The 17,661-nt window shown below is 42.8% G+C and overlaps 1 protein-coding gene across 8 annotated transcripts in view; it reads right to left on the reverse strand.

Annotated features, from left to right (window-relative positions):
- Nucleotides 1-17,661, reverse strand: part of stxbp4 (syntaxin binding protein 4) — a 65,742-nt gene that overhangs the window by 45,606 nt on the left and 2,475 nt on the right. For 6 of the 8 annotated variants that reach the window (XR_006375994.1, XM_044179052.1, XM_044179054.1 and 3 more), the window contains 6 exons: nucleotides 9,102-9,175; nucleotides 8,789-8,884; nucleotides 8,595-8,664; nucleotides 7,196-7,270; nucleotides 785-870; nucleotides 222-366 (listed from right to left, as the gene is read on the reverse strand). Coding sequence is in view for 7 of the 8 variants with exons in the window: in XM_044179052.1 (XP_044034987.1) it covers nucleotides 222-366; nucleotides 785-870; nucleotides 7,196-7,270; nucleotides 8,595-8,664; nucleotides 8,789-8,884; nucleotides 9,102-9,175 (546 nt within the window). In the remaining variant the exon portion in view is untranslated. Of the gene's footprint in view, nucleotides 1-221; nucleotides 367-784; nucleotides 871-7,195; nucleotides 7,271-8,594; nucleotides 8,665-8,788; nucleotides 8,885-9,101; nucleotides 9,176-9,449; nucleotides 9,742-16,322; nucleotides 16,399-17,661 lie in introns of those variants that run through there. The other 2 variants (XM_044179055.1, XM_044179053.1) reach the window with 2 other exon arrangements.

A 17,661-nucleotide genomic window follows, 5' to 3' on the forward strand; every position in this document is an offset into this window, starting at 1 on the left:
TTAGTTGGCAAATTCCTGATGATATTTAATATTTTTATTATTATTATAATTTTACTTAATATACTTCATTTAAATACAATTTCAGGGACTCGATTAAAAATAGCTTTTGTTAATTGATCAGTTATCAGTCAGTCAGCGGCACAGAGAGAATCTGTAAGACCAGAGAAGACGTGATTTCGATGAAGGCTGACATCTGCTGCAGCCGTGTGATTCCTGCACACCTGAAGGCGTGCGTGGGCGTGTGCACGGTGTTGGCGGTATAAGGGGGGGCGTGGGTGTAGGCGGTGAGCCCCTCTTTAGGACTGAGGAGCTGGGGGCTCTCCGATCTGGAAGAGGAGGAGGAGGAGGCGGTGTCTGTCAGCTTCCCTGAACAGAGACGAGAGAAGAAGAAGAAGAAACCAAAGCGGTGAGCAGGAAGAGGTGGGAGAGAGAAGAAGAAGGGAGAGTGAAATAGAAAGAGAGTGGGAGGACGAAGAGCGTGATGGAGGTAGAGAAAAATGACAACACAGGTTCAATCACATCACTTTTACAATATTTAATATATATAAAAAGTTTATAAATATTATAAACTTTTATTATATTATAATTTTACAATATTGGTAGCTGAGGACATTTTTAAAAGCGTTTCTAGAAGGTCAGGAAACAGCCGTCCTCGCTGCTTAAGAGGTCAGACTTTTTTAGGTTCAAGGTCAGAATCAGGTTCAGGCATGAAGTGTGTACTATGTCAGTGAGGGTCCTCACAAGTGTAGAAGAAGAAATGTGTCTGTACGTGTGGGTGTTTCACCTGTGGAGAGCTGAGTGGGAGAGATTCGTCCCGAAGCCGTGATATTATTGGAGCCGTACTTCTCCATCAGCTCAGCAAACTCCCTCCTGAAGGACACACACACACACACACACACACACACACACACACACACACACACACACACACACACACACACACACACACACACACACACACACACACACACACACGCACACACACACACACACACACACGTTTTGTTTCTATTCAAATTTGACTACAAAAATGACCTATTGTGGAAAACATCAGTCTTCCTGAAGCAGTACTCAAATCCTTCACTTGAATCAAAGGATCGGTACCATCGTGTCAAAACACTCCAAGTTCAGCATTTTAAATTGAGTAAAGTTAAACATGTTTTTGCAATAAAAGTACTTGTTTTAAAGAAATGGCTGTTTTGAAAGTGTTAAGATCTTTATGTGTTTGAGCTGTTGGGGAGTTAAAACTATGATATCAAGGGAAAACCAGCCTAACAAACAACAAACTGAATGTGCAGGATGAATTAGCATCACGCAGGTTTGATGAGAGAAAAGGAAATATGTGACTTTTTCTCCACTACGATTATCCGATGGCTGGTTACTTTGCAGAATTATATTTTACATTCAAAATGAATGAGATCTCTGTGTCTTTCCTTGTTTCCTTTCTTTCCCTCATCAACTGATCTGAAAACAGGAACATCCAAAAAAACTAGAGATAACAAGATTTTCACCTGAGAACCTAAACTCTTCTTCACTATCAGTCCTTTTGTTTCGGACACTCGGTGCCTGTTCGCTTTGACTAAATATAAATCTGAGTGCAGAACATGTGATGTTTTGTGTTTCCAGTGTGGTGTTTGTGCTGAGGTGGATGATTTGAAGGGAGCAGGCAGATCTGTGAGGGTTTGTCTCCCTCACATGGACGCAGAGGAAACCTGAGGCCACTGCTCGCTCACACCACCACCGTCTGATCTGGATGTGATCGGCTGCTAATGTCTTAAACAGGATCTGCACTGTCACTGAGACATAACATTAGACGTCAGAGGTCACCTGTCTGAAAACTTAACTTCCGGATTTAAAGTGTCAAAACATTACTTCAACCACAACCGTCCTCAGAACTTCATAACTCGACAAGGCTGACAGTTCCTGCGGACTTCTGGCTCAGAAAGTTCGATATTAATGCAGATTGATTACAGCTGAGTGTCACTTTCAAATCCCACAGCTGCTCAGCGGTGACGCGATCAGAGAAACAAGACGAAATAGAGGCTTTGGCATGATTTCACTCTGAAATAAAGGATTTCCTTGTTTCCCAATAAAAGTGGAAGAGCCCATCTTCAGGAACAGCAGTTTACAATCCATCCAACTTTACTTTCATGGTGGAGTCGGGGTTTGTGTGTCTGTGATTATTCCTGTGCATCACTGGGGGTTTGTTGGTCCTCATGGTTAGGAGTGGTATGCGTATGCATGGTTTAAGCACAAAAACAGTGTGTAGCCACGATTGAGGCCACAGCTAAACGAAACTCTTGATTAATGAAAAATTAAGACAAACCCCCCCCATATCCTTACCACTGGTGGGGCTAAAACTGTAAAGTCTGGTGACGACAGAGGAAACATCACGTTGTCTAAATCACAAAGGTTTACCCTCTGTACGGTGGCCATGTTAGGACATCTCAGCTCTACACTGTCAGACTCGTCCTTGTCCCTTGTCACATACAAACTGGTGACTTCAAACGTTCCCATATTATGCTCGTCTGAATTACTTCTGAAAAAACTCCAACAATTTTTAACAAAGATAAGTTTTGCCTTACTTATCGTTTTGTTTTTGTCATAGAAGAAGAATAAGAGTCTGCAGCCACGCTAGCAGCTCTGAGGCTACTTAGACACAGCGGTGCTTTGAGCTAAATGCTAATGTCAGCATGCTAACATGCTCACAATGACAATGCTAACATGTTGATGTTTAGCAGCTATAATGTTCACCATGTTCACCATCTTAGTTTAGCCTGTTAGCATGCTAACATTTGCTAATTAGCAGTGAACACAGAGTGCAGCTGAGGATCATGGGAAGGTCATCAGCTCTGCAGGTGTTCGGTCAGAAACCAAAGTGTCGGACGCGTTAGCATGTCGACCTGATGGTGGCGCTAGATGGAAAGTCAGAGGATCAGCAGAGTGATTACAGTTCATCCTGAGGGGAGCATGAACGATGAAGCACGTCTCATCACGGTCCGTCCAACAGTTTTGATATTTGAATAAATAGCAAAAATGTCAACCTCATGGTGGCGCTAGAGGAAATGTCAGGTGATCACCAAAGTCAGTAGAATTCATCCTCTGGGCACCATGAATGTCAGTTGTTGAGATATTTCAGTCTTCAGTGGTGGGCCGACCGACAGACTGGAGCCATGCCGCTAGCATGACTGACAACAGTCACCCATTAATAGTTATTGTCATTTCTCTGTTGATGAACTTAAGACATAAAACACACTCCTGAAAAGTGATGCATTTCTAAAGTGACTGCTGACTGTTCGCCCCTGAATCACCCCAGACAGTTCACCCAACTGTTCATGTCAGGACAACGGCTTAAAAATGACATAAACTTCCAGAAATTCCAGGCTTGATCGGATTCAGCATCCTGAACTCACAAAACTCCATCAATAAGCTTCGACTCTGCGTTTGTTTTTCTGTTTTTAGCCACTGAACCTGTGAGGACACCAGAACCAAATCCCCACTGATGATTTCATCATGGTGTCCTCGCTGTGACCCGCTGTCCCGCCCAGGGCCAGCTGCAGATAATAATCGTAATTTGTTTTAAGTGTGAAACAAATCGCTGCAACAATCGAGGTCGAGCTTTGAGGTGAATATCAGACGTGTCGGCACAGAGCAGCTTTCACACACACACACACACACACATTTTGGTTTCGTAATAATAGGGATGAAAATGAAAGGACCCCTCCCTCTGCCAGAGGCGGGTCGACCTTTCCTCTGCAGTCACAACAACACAGTCGCTTCCTATCAACCGCTGTAAGCTGGGAACTTTTTTTAGCAGGTCGCACCTCAAATCACCTTCTGTTCCTCACTGAATCCCATCTGCTCATTTCCTACATTTTCCTTCTCTGACGCCTCTCGTTTCTCCTCCCACCTCTGTCCTTCACTAAGGACAAACCCATCATCACCACAAGTCTGAAACCACCAATATAAAACACTGGGAACTGGCTAAAAGGCTGGTTTAACACATGATGACTAACTTACCAATATACTAATAACTACCAATATAGAGTTTTTCAGTCTTGACGATCAGTAAGAAGCATGTGACCAATTCAAGAAGAGTACCACACACCACGACAGGTAGACTAGCATTAGAGGTCTGTCTGTAGCTTGGCACAAAGTCTCACGTGTGCCTGAACCTAACAATAAGTGCTGCTCTTTTATATTTATGAAATGAGAGGAGCTGGAGAAACAGATGAAAAAAGCTAAATTTAGGTGATGTGGCGGCTTGGTGGCTAACGCTCACCAATTCACAAGTTATATCTTGTTTATTTGATCCTTATTTCGCTGTTTTATGGGAGGTTATGTGCAGGACTATTTCTTGGCCGTGACCAGTAACTTCTTGGAGCCTCTGCTGGTTGACTGTCAACCGCTCAGAGCCAAGAAACAGTGCGACACATAACGTCCCGTAAAACTGAGCTTTAGATGTGCTGGTAGGTGGATTAGCTCTGGACAGAGCCAGGCTAGCTGACTTGCTTTAAACGTGTTTTTCATTATCATTTACTTTTTCATGGCATACTGGATGTAACAGACTGTGCAGCCCAGCATCAATGGGAATTAAACTCAATCTGCAGGTGCTCGTGTAGAAATCAGAAATATCAGAATCAGAAATACTTTATTGATCCCCGAGGGGAAGCTCTTCAGTGTGTCTTAAGAAGCAGATAGTAAGGGTTTGCGTATCTCTGGAGCTCTGGCAGATTTCGTCTTGATTAGTCTAACTCAAACTGCTGAAGCCTCGAATGAGCTTCGGCTGGACTTGGCTCCTCCTGCTGAAGTGGGCCTGTATGGAGAGGAGGCAAAAAGAGCTCGCCTTGGCTAACCCTTCAAAGACTAAAATGGGGCTTTTCAAATACGCAGCACAGAAGCAGAAAACGGAGGTCAAATGTATTAATTTGCCTATTGTTGCACACATTCGGGGCAGTGTTAGTATTACATCCATTCCAGCAGCTGCAGCGCTGCTAAGATCAACAGCAGCTGGCTGATTCTTGGTGCTCCACACCTTTCACCATCTCAACATGCAAATAAACTTAACTGTATAGACTGTATTGATTAATCTGCAGATTATTTTCTCAATTAATCGATTTATCGTTTGGTCTATAAAATACCAGAATATCAAACCCAAAGATGTTTACTCTACTATCACATAAGACAAAGACAAGTAGCAAATCCTCACAAGTGAGATGCTGGAACTTCGCCTGACTAATGACTAAAACTAGTTGTAGTTATTTTTCTGTCGATCGACTAATCGACAAATTGTTTCAGCTCTGATAAACTTATTTCTGAGACTTAAGGTTTTCAGGAGGCACTGGGTGTTAATGAAATGGTCAGAGACAGACCACCTGAAGCCCGTCATATTTCGCACACTGGTTATGGACTTGTGTTGTTATAAAAAGTGATCAAAAATCAGGACATGAGGAACTGAAACACAGTTCCATTTGATGGGACACACAAGTGGGATTGTTCATGTTGGTTAATAAACGATAAACTGCTTCCTGCGTTGTCACTGGACGTAAATCGTGAGTCGGGGAATCGAACAATATGCACGTAAATCTGGGCTAATACTGGGCTGAAAGAAAGACATTCTGGTGTAAAAGGTGGATGGTTTGGAAGTACCAGTGGGATTGTTCATGTTGGTTAAAAAACAACTGCAGCTGCCAAGCGTCCTGCAAAAAGTGCTACCTGGAAACAGGCTGCATGCTGTTTCTGCTGATCTGTGTTGCTTTGCATCTCTAATTGGCTGGAGCTCTCTCCCTGTTGTCAGACAGCAGAGCGTCCTTATTGTGTCACTGTGCGTTTGTCTCGACACGGCAGGCTGACGTGGAAAAGCACAGGGGACAGCAGAGTGCCAGGTCGGTTTACCTCCTGCTGGTGAACCGCAGGATGCTGCCTGTCAGCCACACACGTTCACCTCAGTTCACACCAACGACGGATCAAACTGCTGGCATGCTTCATTTCAATGGGCAGTCAAAGCTTGAGGTAATAAGACCGGCCTGTCCTCTGTACTCAGAAACGTCAGCTGGTGTCGGGGAATCGGTTTTTATTTATTTACAATGTTTCTGTGTCTACGTGACCTTCATCAGGTCTATGAACAGGCATAACAACAGTTTACATGCATACATAGATGTTGCGTAACTCATCCAATCGCATGACCACAAAAATCGGATCAGCTGGTGAATGGAACACCTTGAGATCCAGGTAATTACGTACCAATTAATTACCAGTACACCAAAATAAACAGAACAGCAGTCAGCGAGACACTTCACCTTTATCCTTTTGAAAAGACGTTCGACTGCAGGGAACTGTTCCTCACGGAAGTTTCTCAATTCACTTTGTGTGTCCAAACATACCAAACGCGAAAAACAGGAAAACTGCGCCTGGAGTCGGAAAAGTCGGTGTATCAAAAGACTTGATGGGTTTTAATGAATGGATGCCAATGAAATCAGGTTTTCCAAATAAATAATACTGTTCAGCTGTCTCACTGTTGTTCACTGTTACATGCCTCCATCTGACCAGAAAGGCCAGAAACTAAGAAGAATAAAAATAGAACAAAAAGACCAGGGGCATCCAGGTTGGTCTTGGATCCCTGGTCTGAATCCGTGGATACCTGAAATATAATCTAACACCACAGAGGAGACGCATCCCTTCGTTAAAGTAACATTATCTCAGGTGGGAAGCATCGGACCAGAGCAACCAGTACTCATTTAATTATCTTCATGTGGTCTTATGTTGACATAACACTACTGAAGCAGGATTTGTGATGGTGAGCAGACTGGAGTTGAAGGCAGTTCTGGTATTTTGTAATTCTAGCGGCTATTCTACAAACAGCAGCGCTGTGGGTGAACTCAAGCACCTTAATGTTCTTACTGCAATAGGACTAATTTCAGATTAATCTGAACAAAATCACATCACACATGATCACCAGACAACGAGTGTGTCCTCAGTTGACCTCAGCAGCACAACAGAGACACCAACAGGATGCTGACTGGACAAAGACAGACAATATGGAAACTGTCCAGCGAAGTAGAACCCAAAACGCACAGTTTTACACCCCAAAATGTATTCGCTTTACATGTTTAACCAGCAAGAAAATTAAGATCTGGAAAAACCTGAGGTAAGGAAACCAGTGATGACATCACAGCGAGTTTTTTTTTTTTCTTACCGGGATTCATCGTCTCTGGCGATCAGCAGGGACATGTGATTAGAGAGTGAGGCCGTCCTCAAGATCTCCACCGCCCTATCAGGAAACAGGACAGAGATGTGACGTCATCAGCTGGTGTGCACGCGAACATACTTACTTTGGCACATTTCATACAGATCAAAACTGAAATTATTGTAGAAACATATTAAATCTAGAAAGGCCACAAGGGCTCACTGAATGGTTTGACTACTCACAGGGCTTGGTGAACTACCGTAGCTGGCAAGCTAACGGCTAACATGCTAGCAAGAGGAGCTTCAATAAAACTAAATGCACAGCTAATAGGCTATGATAGCTTCCTCCATTTTGGACTCTCCGGCTCTCTGTTCCCTTAAATCTGGGGGCCACATGTGCACCAGAGCAGGTTCACATCTGGTCCTTTGGTGCCGACACCCAGCACACCTGGGAAGCACTTTACCGTGAGTTGTTTTGACTTGCAGTGACTATTATCATATTTTAAAGCTGTGGGGACATCAACTAACTGTATAGTTAAAGGAAGAGTCGAACGTTTTTGGAAATCTATTTTTTCTCTGTCTTCCCCCAAATCAGATGAGAAGATGGATATCAGTTTCATCTCTTATCATCCAATACAGAGATAGGTCCAGGATGTGTTAGCATAGCTTAGCATAAAGATGCTAAGAGGAAGAATCAGGAGGAAACTGCTACACTAGCTCTATCAAAAGAGACAAACCCCCTTCAACAACTCAACATGACTAAGAGTCAACAGCGATGCTAGCAGCTCTGTGAGGCTGTACTTAAGCATAGCGGTGCTTTGAGCTAAATGCTAACAACAGCATGCTAACATGCTCACAATGACAATGCTAACATGCTGATGTTTAGCAGGTTAATGTTTACCAAGTTCACCACTTAGTTTAGCTTGTTAGCATGCTAACATATGCTAATTAGCAGTAAACACAAAGTACAGCTGAGGCTGATGGGACTGTCATTAGCTCTGCAGGTATTTGGTCAGAAACCAAACTGTTGGTTGATGGTGTTGATGAACCTAAAATGCTAAATGAAAAGTCAGAGGATCACCAAGGGGAGAGGAGGGGAGGGGAGCATGAAAGTCTGAACCACATTTCATGGCAATACATCCAATAGTTGTTGAGGTATTTCACTCAAAACCACAAATGTGAACCTCATGGTGGCGCTAGAAGAAAAGTCAGGAAATCGCCAATTAAGATTCATCCTCTCGGCACCATGAATGTCTGAACCAAATTCATGGCAATGCATCTCATAGTTGTCGAGATATTTCAGTCTGGACCCAAGTGGTGGACAGACAGAGCAACACTGCCATCTCTAGAGCCACGCTGCTAGCACGGCTAAATGCTTAAAATACCTCTGCAAACACACACACACTCACCTCTCATTGGTCACCCCTATCAGACTGATGTTATTGACATCCAAAATCAGGTCACCTGACTTAAGCCGACCTGGAACAGAGAGTGACAATCAGACAGACAGATCTGCTGAGTGAGGATGATAATAATAATAATAATAATAATAACTGTCTGTATCTCTCCCCAGTACAAGACAAAATACCAAAAAACTACCTACCGTCCAGAGCTGCCAGCCCACCGCCTATCACCCGCTTGATGTAGATGCCAAACTCTTCTCCCGTGTGCTCTCGGTAACCCCCGATTATCTTCACACCTGTGCACGCACACAGACCAGCTCAGGTCAGTTAGGAAACTTGTGTTGAAGCTGGAAAAACGCTTGAACTCAAATCATCTGTTGATACTTTTGACCTAGCTGTCCGTTGCTTATAGATGTGCTGTTTGCCACACAACATTTTAACACAGTGAGCCGCAGCTGAGAGACACATTAACAATGATTCAGAAGTCAGAGAGCTCAGGAGGAAGATGCTCACCGAGTCCCTTCCTGCAGTCGCAGAACTCCAGCCTCTGTACAGCTCGGTTGATGCCGTGTGGGCCCATGATCGTCCTGGCAACAAGCAAAAACACCACAGACTCAAAAACATATCAACATCCTGCCTCATCCATAGCCTCTCTCTCTCTCTCCTCGGTGCTTTGCTGCACAAAATAATCATCATCACGGGATTTTGTCATTCCCCCCCCCCTCCCTCCCTCCTCCACCCACCCACATCCTAACCAATAAAATCTGTCGCCTCTTCAACGGCACGGCGGTTGAACCGTGCAGTGACCTTGATGTTAGCAAGCCCCAACACAAACAGTGACAAAAAACAAAGGAACATTACAAAGCAATCATTGTATCCTCGACAGTCCCTGGGTGTGTGTGTGTGCAGAGAGATTTGTGGGTGAGAAGGTTCAGATTAAAGCGGAAGAGATTCCTCAGACGTGGTTAACATGATCCTGCTGTCTGCTGGTCCTGTCCCGAGGCTCAGCTCACCGTCAGAGCAGAGCCGGAGTGAGCAGAGTTTGTTTCAGATGCTTACGTATGTGTGTGTGTCAAAGTGTTTGTGTGGAGACAGCATCTATTGTCGTGGACAGACTGACTTCACAGGGACGGCCCGAGAGTTTTTTGGGGCCCTAAGGAGAGTTTGATTCCCCTTCTTTCCCTACCTTTATGTTACGACCCTGGCTGTTCTGTACTGCCGGGTATGTATTGTGTTACGAAGTAATCCTTGTGGTTCAGATCCCTCATTATTTGACGGAGCTCTCGTCCATCCCACGCCAGTCTACCGATCCAGAGTCCGCTTGCTCCAGGCACGGGAAGTGGTAAGAGTCACCCGGAACAGACTGGGAGGCTGTGATTTTACCTGAGCAGTCCACCATTGTTCATGCTAACTAGCTCTTGCTGTATAGCTGTTGTTAGCTGAACGTGTTTGAATTGTTAACTTGTAGAGTCACTTGTTTAGCGGTTTTGGGACTGTGCAGTCTAATTTTGTTTGTTCACACATCCCGTTATGCACTCATGTAGTCACAACTGGTATAGCACAACTAGGCAAAAGGGGTGTATTCTGTCTTTAACAAGTGAGATTAGAGTAGATCAGCAGGTTGTGTTTTCCCTTTTATTTTTGGAATTTGCCAGCTGATTCATTTGTAGGCTTTTGTACCTGTTTAAGTTTGTAAATATTATTTATTTGCCCACTGACAATAAATCCTGATCAACGCCTGAGTACATTGGCCTTATGTTGCTTCCCTTACCCCTCGACCGCTCTGGGATGTAACACAGCAAACACGACCGCAAACGTTAGGTTTGACTATAAGAGAAGCTAAGAGAATTTTACTTCGTTGAAAAAACATTTTCTTAATGGCAACCTATTTTAATTCACTTCAACATCTTACAGCCTTCCAGCTAAAATGTACCAATATCTTTTGTACGAATATTAAACTAAATTAAACTTGGACTCAAGTTGCTGCTGTGAGACTTGATACTTAACGGCAAAAACAAGTTGTGGCCTGATCTAAAGCAGTATTATTCGATTTGTTTGGTTACTTGAAGCAGCACAACAAACTGTAAACCCATTACTGACATGATCTTGTAAAGCTGGTATGGTGAACTAGTTAGCAAACAGTTATCTGTTAACACATCCAGCAGCTACAGAGTCACATGACGCTTCATCAGGAGGCGTGACAGAGTCACACGACGCTTCATCAGGAGGCGTGTCAGAGTCACATGACGCTTCATCAGGAGGCGTGACAGAGTCACATGACGCTTCATCAGGAGGCGTGTCAGAGTCACGTGACGCTTCATCAGGAGGCGTGACAGAGTCGCGTGACGCTTCATCAGGAGCGTGTCAGAGTCACGTGGCGCTTCATCAGGAGGCGTGTCAGAGTCACGTGACGCCTCATCAGGGCGTGACAGAGTCACGTGACGCCTCATCAGGAGGCGTGACAGAGTCACGTGACGCCTCATCAGGAGGCGTGACAGAGTCACATGACGCTTCATCAGGAGGCGTGTCAGAGTCACGTGGCGCTTCATCAGGAGGCGTGACAGAGTCACGTGGCGCTTCATCAGGAGGCGTGACAGAGTCACATGACGCTTCATCAGGAGGCGTGTCAGAGCGACGTGACGCCTCATCAGGAGGCGTGACAGAGTCACGTGACGCTTCATCAGGAGGCGTGACAGAGTCACATGACGCTTCATCAGGAGGCGTGTCTGCGTCTCCTGATGGACGTCAGTCCGGTCTTCTCTCCGTCAGCTCTGTGTTTGGTCTCCAGCAGCTGCTGAGGGAAACATCTGGCTCTTTAGCAGCTAGATGCTCCGCTACGTCCAGCAGCTGCTCTCTGACTGCTGAGCAGGTAGAGTACAGTCTGTTTGCCATGGATTGTTTTATGAAAACAGCTGCCTGCTGCTGCAGGACACAACGCTGATGAGACTGAACCAAGCAGGAAAAAAAAAACCCTAATTGAAGCTGAAGAGTTGGTGACAATTCCCTCTGGGTTTGTCACTAAGAGTGACTCCTTTCACATTACACACAGTTATTCGCCAATTGTTAATATGAAAATATTGCAACTTAATTTATCTGGCCTCTGCATTGAACGGATTTGGTCTCAGTCATGTAAAAACTGCCTCTGTAATGGTGAGAGACCTGAAGGACGTCCATCATGGCTTGTCAATTGCTATTTGAAAACGTGTGACTTGGACTTTGGATTTGAAAAGACGCGACTTTGTCTCTGTTGACTTGATACTTAAAACAGCTCTGCTCAACAGCAATGCCTCTTTCCAAAGACATTTGGTTACTCTGAATAATCCACAGACCTGTCGACTATACAACTGTCATTGAGCTGAAACAAGACGTTTTTCAGGTGAGTTGACATCTTAGAGACACAATAGTTTTACCTGACAACAGATGAAGTTATTATTATTTATTATTATCTGACTGGCGTCAGCTGTTTTAATGGATGCGCTCCAAAACCCAACCAGCACAGTGCAGGTTTGAGCGCGGTGGGCACAAACGGCACAAAATATCACATGTACCAACTGCATGGGAAACAGTCCTGTAGCGGCTCAGTGTAACCAGGATGGGAGCCAAAAGCCCGACTCAGACACCAGGCAGGCAAAGTTAAAAGTTCAGTTTGGTCTGAAACAGTCAGGTCAATGCCAAGCAGGCTAGTTAGAGAAGGCAAACTCATCCAGTTAGAGATCAGGAACAGAGGCAGAAGTCCAAAAAGCAGTCAGGGGTTCAAACATGCAGAGATTAAGGCTGGACCACTAAGTAGCAAACACATTAGACTATCTGGCAGAGAATGAATGGGAATGGGCCGGTATTTACACTGCTAGGCTAATGGGGGAGTGGGAACAGGTGTGCAGGTGGGCGGTGGAGGTCAGGTGATAGGGAAAGGCGGGAACACAGGGGTTATATGTGCTAAGCTTTTGGTATTGTAGACTTAAAAAACATACACGTCACAACGCCAGTTCGTCGCACAGTCTCATTTCTGCTCTCTGCCTTTGCCACAGACTAACTCTCCGGTCATTCCAGATCCCGCCACTCCCTGCCGCCCTGTAGTAAGCCCTGTTACCACCACTTCCCATCACCTGACCTCCCCCGCCTACCTGCACACCTGTGCCCACTTTTCCCATCAGCCCCGCAGTGTATATATATCAGTCCCTTTCCACTCATTCTTTGCCAGACTGTCTATTGTGCTTCCGCCTTAGCGTTCAGCCATCTGTGCTGCCTGCGTGATCTCCTGCCTGCCCGTCACACTCTTTCGGATAAGTCAGCGTGTTTTCATCTGCCTGTCTGGTTTTTACTTTTGCCTTTTTCGTTCAGAGTAAACACGAACTTTTGCTTATTCTGTCTGTCTCGTGCATTTGGGTTCAAACCCGTTTCTCTGCTGAGCCGTTACACGTTTAATGTTCATGCATGTGTTTATTAAAGGGGATTGTTACCCCTTGTTGCTGCTCAGATTCTTTGAGAGTTCCCTCAAAGCTACGAATGGTCGGTTCCTTGACGTAAGCATCTCTGACTGAACCATATTTATTGTTGTTTCATGCCAAATCTATATTCTTAATCTGCAAATCGACTTGTATCTCCAGCCATCAGATAACTGTAGTAAAAGAGTAAAGTAAAAAATATTTAGTGGGTGAAACGTAAAAAGTCTCCAAAATGGAAATATTCAGGAGCAGAATCTCTAAAGTGGACTGAAGTACAGAAGTGGAGGAGATGAACTCAGTTCCTTCACACATCTGTCACTAAAATCCAGAAAACATGGAGCTGCGTTCAGGACTGTTGTCTGATGTCAACTTGGTGTCTTTCTATTTTTTTGTTGTTGTTTGTTTTTCATTTAAAGCGAGCTGTGAGGCGGCGCTGCTATCAGGACCAGGTCACATATACAGTGCGTTATGTAAGGGATAATGCACAGTGAAGTGGATGAATAAAGACTCCAAGGTGAAGCGGAGGTCACTCTGATCTCTCTGGAGAGGCTTATTTTGAAATAATAACATTTATCTGAACACACAGGCAACAACCAAATATATTATATGAATATATATCATTAGAGACAAACTGTTGATTTAAAATGTTAAGCAAAGACATCCTGAAGCTTCTAAGATTAGAAGCAAGATTTCACAATCACTGAGGTGGATGTCGTCATTGTTTTTGATTCTGTAAATCTCCAGAACGCAACGTTTTCTTCGCTACGAGCACAGCGTGTTTTTGCTGGTGGTGGTGTTGGATAGATTTATACCTGTGGAACCTTGATTCTGAATTTCTAGCAGGTTTCTACATCATACAGTGTGGTATAAAATACTTAGATCACCACATTCAATTAAAGGCATCAGTATGCTTCAAACAAAGTGCTTGTCGGTTTATCTAACAGCACCTTTCCAAAGTTGGAATTTGGGGGGCTGCGACAAAACCTGCTATAATGGGCCTCATTTACACTTGTCATTTCAAGTGTCTCACATCTGGATAAAATCCACACAAGATTGGTTTGGTTTACATTTAGTCACATGTATGTGTCGCCGTTGGCCAGATCACAAATCACATTGCAGTCTGTCTTCGTTTTCACTCTTTACCAAAGTGCTGTTGATGGAGCTACGTCGTGGCTAAACATCCACAAGTTATTGTTTTATGGGTCCACGCACAACCCACCTGAACCTGCTGTGCAAAAAATACTTTTCAAAAACAAAGGAGACCCAATCAAACAGCAGTGGTGGAATGTAACTAATGAGTAAATGTACTTAGTACAAATGTACAAGCAGTTAAAACTAGCTAACTGTGTTTAAAACAGTTAAAACTAGCTAACTGTGTATAAAGTAGTTAAAACTAGCTAACTGTATATAAAGCAGTTAAACTAGCTAACTGTGTTTAAAGTAGTTAAAACTAGCTTACCATATATAAAGTTGTTAAAACTAGCTAACCATATATAAAGTAGTTAGAACTAGCTAATTGTATATAAAGTAGTTAAAACTAGCTAACTGTATATAAAGTAGTTAAAACTAGCTAACCGTATATAAAGTAGTTAGAACTAGCTAACCGTATATAAAGCAGTTAAAACTAGCTAACTGTATATAAAGTAGTTAAAACCAGCTGTGTAAAAAGTTGTTAAAACTAGCTAACCGTATATAAAGTTGTTAAAACTAGCTAACTGTAGGCTATATAAAGTTGTTAAAACTAGCTAACCGTATATAAAGTAGTTAGAATTAGCTAATTGTATATAAAGTAGTTAAAACTAGCTAACCGTATATAAAGTTGTTAAAACTAGCAAACTGTAGGCCTATATAAAGTTGTTAGAACTAGCTAACCGTATATAAAGTTGTTAAAACTAGCTAACTGTTGGCTATATAAAGTTGTTAAAACTAGCTAACTGTAGGCTATATAAAGTTGTTAAAACTAGCTAACTGTATATAAAACAGTTAAAACTAGCTAACCGTATATAAAGTTGTTAAAACTAGCTAACTGTAGGCTATATAAAGTTGTTAAAACTAGCTAACTGTATATAAAGCAGTTAAAACTAGCTAACTGTATATAAAGTAGTTAAAACTAGCTAACCGTATATAAAGCAGTTAAAACAAGCTAACCGTATATAAAGTAGTTAAAACCAGCTAACTGTGTATAAAGCAGTTAAAACTAGCTAACTGTATAAAGTCATTAAAACTAGCTAACCGTATATAAAGTTGTTAAAACTAGCTAACTGTATATAAAGCAGTTAAAACTAGCTAACTGTATATAAAGCAGTTAAACTAGCTAACTGTGTTTAAAGTAGTTAAAACTAGCTGTGTTTAAAGTTGTTAAAACTAGCTTACCATATATAAAGCAGTTAAAACTAGCTAACTGTATATAAAGTAGTTAGAACTAGCTAACCGTATATAAAGCAGTTAAAACTAGCTAACCGTATATAAAGCAGTTAAAACCAGCTGTGTATAAAGCAGTTAAAACTAGCTAACTGTATAAAGTCATTAAAACTAGCTAAGTGTATAATGTCGTTAAAACTAGCTAACTGTGTTTAAAGTAGTTGAAACTAGCTAACTGTATATAAAGCAGTTAAAACTAGCTAACCGTATATAAAGTTGTTAAAACTAGCTAACTGTGTATAAAGCAGTTAAAACTAGCTAACCGTATATAATGTCGTTAAAACTAGCTAACTGTGTTTAAAGTAGTTAAACTAGCTCCACCTCGAGCAGCTACAACAGTAAAATGCTGCTCTAACATTGATGTATCAATATTAATAATCAAGTTAATTAGTCAGTCACAGGGACCAATTTTCATCATTTTCACTTCACAGTACTTTCATTTTTGATATTTTAAGCAAATTTAGCTAATAATAGCATACTTATTTAGGCTACTTTTACTTAAGTAGAATTTTGAATGCAGGACTTTAACTTGTAATGGAGTATTTTTACATTTCGGTATTGGTACTTCTACTTAAGTAAAGGCTCTGAGTAATTCTTCCACTACTGTCCAAAAGGGAGCTGAGGCCCATAAGACCCGGTCCGAAATAGAGGATAATTAGATCCACTCAGGATTGAGACATATTGACAAACAGACCTGAGACCTGCAGCAATACAAAAGGACCCCAGCAGACCTGATTACACTGGGTGTCATTTGGACCCGGCCCGACTCAGGTCTCGGATGCGAGGAACTGAGTGGACCTATGAAGACTGATTCACTTGACTGGTCTGGATCCCATATGGGAAATCAATATGGGCTACTGGCTTTTACCTGAGTCCAGTTCATCAGCGTCCCACGTGGGATTATTCTTATTCCCCCGAAAGCAAAAGTTGGTTTTCACACGAATAACCTGACAGCGGCAGCAGCTCTGAGCCCCGCAAACAGACGACAACAGTCGACAACGTGTAGCAACGCCAGCTGCTGGGACACAAGGGAGCAATTAAACTGATCACCTAATACCTGATAATCTGCATTACCTGCCGCAAGTGATTATCATCACACTCACACACACTGCCAGGAGGAGCGTACAGTAACGCCACCGCAGAGCCAGCAGGCCAGGAGGAACCAACCCTGACCAGCTTCTGACACTTTGTTTTCAAACCTACACCGCAGAAGAAGAAGAAGAAGAAGAAGAAGAAGAAGAAGAAGAGTGCTCATCCTGACAGCTGGCTGTCAAACGTTATCTGCTTTACACTACAAATGCTGTAAAATGCCCTGATCAGGACCAAGGAGCTAGTCTGAAATTGGCAATAAAAAAAAGTTCTAATATAGCAATTTAAAACGTTTAAACCTGCAATAGTTAATTTTTTGGCCACACGGAGGAAACAAACTGCAAACACAGCAGTTTGTGTGTTGAACTTGTGATCAAACAGCTGCTCATTTCCACCTCCAGCAGCTGCAGAGCGACCCGACGCTCACCAGGAGGCCTGACGTCTCTCTGTTAGCTCGGTGTTTGGTCTCCACCAGCTCTGAGAAAACACTGATTATAGCAGCTTTAAGGGTCGAGGTTTAACCTCTTAAACAAAATGTTTAAACTGCTGATGAAGGAAACAATGATGAGAGTGTGAACGTCCGCTCTTGACCCTGGGAGCAGTAGTTTGACAAAATGAAAATAATCTTAACAAAGGTCCACTTATAAGCTTTTCTGAAGCTTTCAAGGACATCTAAAATAATATTAACAATACCTAAAATAACCGTCTTTTAATAGCGAGTCTTTGTGTCACAAGTTCTCAACACGGTGAGGACACGAGAAGACATTTAAAAAGCGTTTTTTGATGCTTTTTATCTGCTTTTGAAGGCTTTGAAGTTCCATCAGACCAAAACATTAAACGTGCAAACCCGACATGAAAATGAAAAGCAGGACGGCAGCAAAACATTTCCAACGAGAAATGCGATTCCATGTTTGTAATTTTGTGTTAAAAGGCATTTTTGGTAAGAAAGTGGCCCCTCTGAAGACTATCTGTTTACATATTTCATCTCCTCCTGTGCGTTGGCTGTCCCTCCCCGTATGTTCATGTGTCAAATATAAAAAACACAAGAGGCCCAGAAACAAGAGAGGAAGATAAAAAGAGGAGACTCCCTGCGGTAAAGCGCAGCAGATGTTTTCACA

This window comes from Siniperca chuatsi, linkage group LG20, assembly GCF_020085105.1.
Source record: "Siniperca chuatsi isolate FFG_IHB_CAS linkage group LG20, ASM2008510v1, whole genome shotgun sequence".
NCBI lineage: Eukaryota > Metazoa > Chordata > Actinopteri > Centrarchiformes > Sinipercidae > Siniperca > Siniperca chuatsi.